This window comes from Fundulus heteroclitus, chromosome 5 (genome assembly GCF_011125445.2).
Source record: "Fundulus heteroclitus isolate FHET01 chromosome 5, MU-UCD_Fhet_4.1, whole genome shotgun sequence".
Lineage (NCBI taxonomy): Eukaryota > Metazoa > Chordata > Actinopteri > Cyprinodontiformes > Fundulidae > Fundulus > Fundulus heteroclitus.
The window spans coordinates 13,122,496-13,128,193 of NC_046365.1; the positions used below are offsets into that span (position 1 = coordinate 13,122,496).

A 5,698-nucleotide genomic window follows, 5' to 3' on the forward strand; every position below is an offset into this window, starting at 1 on the left:
CGGCCCCTAAATGGCTGCAGAGGATTTCTCTCTCCTCAGTGCGTGGATGGAAATGTTCGGCAACGACATGTCGTCTCTCGCTAAGCAGTCTTCCATCAGCAGTGCTGGTAAGACGAGTTTCTCTTTCTCTCTGTTTTAATCCGAACGTCCCATTGAGCCCCGTATTCTCTTTTCTTCTAATCAGGCAAGAAGTCTGTTCCTTCCTCCACAACCATCAGAATGGTTCTACTGGGGAGGACGGGAAGCGGCAAAAGCTCCACCGCCAGCTCCATCCTCGGCCGGAAGGTCTTGGACCTGAAGCTCAGCAATCCCTCCATCAGCCAGCGCTGCCACAGGGCCACGGGAGAATTTCGTGGTCGACAGCTGCTGATCCTTGACACCCCCGGCGTGCTGGACGCTCATCGGACTCTGCAGGAGGTGCAACGGGAACTGAGGAGGAGCGTTAGCCTGCTCTTCCCCGGACCGCACGCTTTCCTGATCGTCGTCCAGATTTCAAGATTCACCCAAGAGGAGAAGGAGGCGGTGCGGCACATCAAGGAGGCCATGGGCTCCCACGCTTTGAGCTTCTCCGTGGTGGTTTTTACCCACGGAGACCGTCTCGAGGAGGGGACCTCCGCGAAGCACTGCCTGATAGACCAGTGTGAGGAGATGGCCGAGCTGGTGGCTGGATGCGGGGGCAGGTACTGCGTCTTCAACAACCAGAACCTTCACAACAAGGAGCAAGTCTCCGAGCTTGTCGCTTTGGTGGAGGGCATGATGCAGGATAACGGGGAGAGTTGCTACAACAGCAGGATGCTTCAGAAAGCAGAGGACGACCTGGCTCATCAGCTGGAGGAGGAGAGGAAGCTCGCTGGAAGCGACGAGCAGCAGAAACAGAAGCAGGACAGCGCCCTGAAGGAGTGGTACGAAAGAGAGCTGGAGATGGTTCAGCAGAAAAGCAAGAAGGAGATGGAAGAGCTGAGGACAAAGCTGGAGCTGGAGAAAGAGAGGGAGAAACTGGCAAAGGATCGGGAGAAGGCCCTGAGGCAGGAGATTGAGAGGAAGAGGTCGCAAGAGGTCGTGAGACTGACGGAGATGGAGAAGAGGAAGAGAGAGGCAATCCAGGAGAGGCTGGATAAAGTCACCAAAATGTTGGAGGAGCAGATTCAGCGGGAGGAGACGATGGGACGATCCATGGAGGAGAAGATCCAGAAGGACAAGGCGGAAAACGAAAGAAAGGAGAGGGAGCGGGAGCTTCAGCAGATCCAAATGGAGCAGGTGCTCAGACAGACCGAGGAGATGGAGAGACACGCTCTGCAGGGAGAGCTGGACAAGCTCTGCCAGCGGCTGGAGGAGCTGAGCAGGAAGGAGGAGGAGAGGAAGAGGCAAATGCACGATGTCCTCCGACGGGAGCGGGAGGAGAGTCAAAGGGAGCTGGAGCTGCAGATGGAGCACCTGAAGGCGGAAAAGCGAAGAACCGAGGCCTTCAAGCGGGAGCTGAAGTTCCTGAAGATCAAGATCGAGCAGCAGAAACAGTGCGAGGAGCGCTTGAAAAAACTGCTGGACGAGAACCTGCTGAAGGAGAGGGAAAACTGCGACAAGGAAATCTCCTCGCTGAAGAGGCTGTGCGGCCAAAAGTGTGCCGAGATGCTGGAGAAGAGATCCGCCGAGACGCCTTTCAGGGCGAGAAGTGTTGTCGGCTACGTGCAGGAGATGGGACTGCTGGGCCTGAACGCAGCTCTGGAGAAAGTGGGAACTCCGTGCTGCATTCAGTAACAGCTTAAACTGTGTTAACAAACCTGGTTTCTGTGATGGAAAAACACATGGGGCCTGTAAACTGGCTGCAAAAGGGTTGTTGTATTTCTAAACCAGCTTTGCAAATCAAGAAATGAAGCAAAATATTTCTTTGGCCGTTCTTTGGAAAAATAGCTCAAGCTCAGTTGGATTGGATGGTCTGTAAACATCAATTATCTACTGCTTTGCTACATATTATTGATTAGATTCAAACACAATTCCAAACCATTTCAGCTTTGAACATATTTTCTTTTAAGATTGCCCCATATTTTCTTCACATACACTCTGACCAGCTTCTCTGTCTCTGCTAAAGAGAAGAGCATGATGGTGCCACCACCATGTTTCACCACAGGGATGGTGCGTTGAGGGTGATGTGCACTGTTCCACTAAAAGTTATATGTTTTTTTTTTTTCAATTGGATTTTCTTGTATCATGCCTTATTTTTCTGGGTCTCTCCCACATACAAGTGTAATAAAATACATTTAAGTGTATAGCTGTGATGTGACGCGATGAGAAAGAAGCTGAAGCACAGAGAGTTCAAGCACGACATGAATACTTTGACTGAAGCGTTCACCCCAGAGGTAGGGAAATGTCCGCCCACGTGAGAGAAATTTCATTCCAACAAATGGATGTGATTCCTGTGTGTGTGTGTGTGTGTGTGTGTGTCCTAAATCAGCAAATGCACAAACTCTCAGAAATGAAGCAGATAATCTGATTATGATCTCCCCACCCTCTGCCGTGCGCTGTACTCCCTGTGTCATTTAAATCTGTACTCAAACTGAACCACGCTGCCATTATTTAAAGAACACACATCTCTGGAGGGCTGCTTCTGTGCTGTTGCTGCCCCCCCCCCAGCACACTGTGGTCTGGGCATTACCACCTGTTTATTCTAGGAACAATAAAGTCAGTTTTAATCTGCACTACACCCCCTGATATGCTTTAATGTCTCTGTGATGTGTTTGTCCTTAAGTACGTGTGCGTTACCAATGTTGTGAGTTCAGGATGGAAGTGAGATGCTTGGATGCTGAGTAATATTTTCTAGAGTAATGGAGGTCGTACAGTTTGCAAAGATGTCCCATAAAGCCTCTAATATAAATTCTTACCACTTCCTTTCAAAATATTTTTTCCTGTTTTCTTATTACTCCAAACGACTAAGTCCAAGGTGAAACATTATCGTTGTGCTGCCATCATTTTGCTTTGGGATAAAGTGGATCCCTGTCAACACCATTCATCCCAAATTATAGGTACTTTATTATTTACATTTTGCCAAAATAAATGTTGACAGCTAGGAAGCCCCCCGCGCTTGTGAGTGGTTTGATATGACAGGTTCACTAAAGCCATCTTGTTATTCAGCCTGAATTTAAGAGATTCCAGGTAAATGAAACAGCTTCTTTATGTATATTATGCAGTTGTATTCAATGCATTACAATATAAATTAAAAGTTCATATTTTCAGTAACTAAATTCACAAAGTGAAACACATTGTATAGATTAATTACACACAGACTGGTGTTTATAAGCCTTTATTTCATGTTGATTGTGATGATTTCTAGTTTATAGCTAATGAAAACACAAAAAACCTGTTTTTGCAGAAATGTGTGATTAATGAGAGGTACGCGCTTCCAAAATGTTCTTTTACTTTGACAACCGAGCCTCATGCATGTCCTGTATTAAAAATGACTTCACTCTAAAAAGAGAATTTAACTTGATCATTTATAAACTACATAGATTAGGTTAGATTACATTCAGTTTGAATTAACTTAGTTGTTTCAGTTGGTTGTTACCAATTGAAGCATTTCATTTAAGTTGGAGTTTTATTCTGTTTTTAGACCACAAACACATTGTGTTACAGACTGTATAACACAGTGTTACTGGAACCTGAAACCAGTTCTACTGAGATTCATTAAATTGTTTTAATAAACCAGTTTCTAACTATTTTGTCTTACATTTCAACCATACAAGCTCAGACTGATCAACAGGGGTTGCACTGAAATAATTAGGGGGGAACAAATATCTATTTTTATAAAGCCTTTTTCTCTGACAAACACAGCAAGCCGCGTCAGGATTAAGAAGCACAGCTTGCTAACAGGTTTAACTTTTACCATCCAAAACACTATCTAGGCCACCTATTTTGGTTAAACTACTTTATGCTCTCATAACAGTCTGGCGTTTTTTTTTTTTAATATCCCAAATCAGCAGCAAGAAGAGACGTTCTGGTTTCAAATTGAGTGGGAATGCCAACTATTTTCTTTCTAGGCTAGAATATCTGCCTGATTCTCGCCTTTCTCATGTGACCCCACCTTCTCCCTGTCAGCTGGTTCTGGCTGTCCCCTGTAGATCTGCTGTGCGCTCGCAGCAGCAGGGCAGATTAGTCTGATCTCAGCATGCTGCGCCATTGCCACTGTGACAGCCTGGGGCTTTTTTTTTTTTTTTTTTTTTTTACCTGTTAATATTGCCGACAGTCCTAGTCTTGCAGTTGGTCATGCGCTCCCGTGTGCATCTGGACAATGAATAACACCACCGGCTCGGCGCTGGTTGGAAAGAGCGGCCGGGCGGACCCGCCGGCGCACAGAGCTCTTACGGGATGCGTTCTGGCGCTGCTCATCATCTGGACGCTTTTGGGCAACATGACCGTGTGCGCGGCCGTGTATCGCTATCGCCATCTGCGCGCCAAGGTGACCAACATCTTCATCGTGTCTCTGGCGCTGTCGGATCTCCTCGTCGCCGTGCTGGTGATGCCGTGGAAAGCCGCGGCCGAAGTGGCCGGCTTCTGGCCGTTCGGCGGCTTCTGCAAGACATGGCTGGCCTGCGACATCATGTGCTCCACCGCCTCCATCCTCAACCTGTGCGTCATCAGCTTGGACCGATACTGGGCGATCTCCAGCCCGTTCTGCTACGAGCGGAGCATGAACAAAAGGGTGGCCTTCGTTATGATCGGCGTGACTTGGACGGTGTCCGTGGTGATCTCCTTCGTTCCGGTGCAGCTGGACTGGCACCGGGCGGAAATCGGTGACCCCAGCGGGCGGCATACCACCCCGCGCCTGGAGAGCAGCGCCGAGGGGAGCTGCGACTCCAGCCTGAGTCGCACTTACGCGATCTCTTCCTCCCTCATAAGCTTCTACATCCCCGTTGTGATCATGATCATCACCTACACCCGGATCTACCGGATAGCCCAGACGCAGATCCGGGTGATATCTTCCCTGGAGCGCGCCGCGGAGCACGCGCAGAGCTGCCGGTCGCAAGTGCCTGAGCTGTTCCCGCACATGTGTACGGAAATCGGAGGCAACTCCTACCAGGCCCGCATCAGCATCCACCCTGATACCCAGTGCCCCGACCAGTCACACCGGGAGCTGCGGGTCTCCATCAGGAAGGAGACCAAAGTGCTGAAGACGCTGAGCATCATCATGGGTGTTTTCGTCTGCTGCTGGCTGCCCTTCTTCATCCTCAACTGCGCCCTGCCCTTCTGCCCCGGACCGGGGGCCCCGGGAGCCCACCGCGGCCCCTGCTGCGTCAGCGAGAAAACCTTCGACATCTTCGTGTGGATCGGGTGGAGCAACTCCTCCCTGAACCCGGTTATCTATGCGTTCAACGCGGACTTCAGGGACGCCTTCCTGCGCCTGTTGCGCTGCCGCGGACGAGGCTTCCTGTCGGCGGTGAGCACGGCGCTGGAGACCATGATGGCGAGCAACGAGGCCGGGCAGCAGAGGCGGGACAGCAGCCTGAGGGCGAAGCTGAGCGTGTCCACGAACACGCGGGGGAGTCAGGACAGCGGGAACACCACTGTGACCGTGTTTTATCACGGAGGAGCCACGACGGAGCAGGGGCCCGACACGGTGGAAAGATACGAGAAAGATCGCTTGACGCAGATCCCCAGATAAACTTATTTTCACACTGTTTGTTTAATACATCAATTTTTGACTATCAAA

General features: G+C 49.8%; 2 protein-coding genes across 2 annotated transcripts; both read left to right on the forward strand.

Annotated features, from left to right (window-relative positions):
* Nucleotides 1–3,706, forward strand: LOC105928273 (immune-associated nucleotide-binding protein 9). Its single transcript, XM_012865450.3, has 2 exons — nucleotides 1–107; nucleotides 185–3,706. The coding sequence occupies exons 1-2, from the start codon at nucleotides 11–13 to the stop codon at nucleotides 1,753–1,755; spliced, it is 1,668 nt and encodes a 555-aa protein (XP_012720904.3). The 5' UTR covers nucleotides 1–10; the 3' UTR covers nucleotides 1,756–3,706.
* A 490-nt stretch (nucleotides 3,707–4,196) lies between these two features.
* Nucleotides 4,197–5,698, forward strand: LOC105928282 (D(1) dopamine receptor-like). The gene has a single exon (XM_012865459.3). It carries the CDS (start codon nucleotides 4,280–4,282, stop codon nucleotides 5,648–5,650), a length of 1,371 nt encoding a protein of 456 aa, XP_012720913.2. The 5' UTR covers nucleotides 4,197–4,279; the 3' UTR covers nucleotides 5,651–5,698.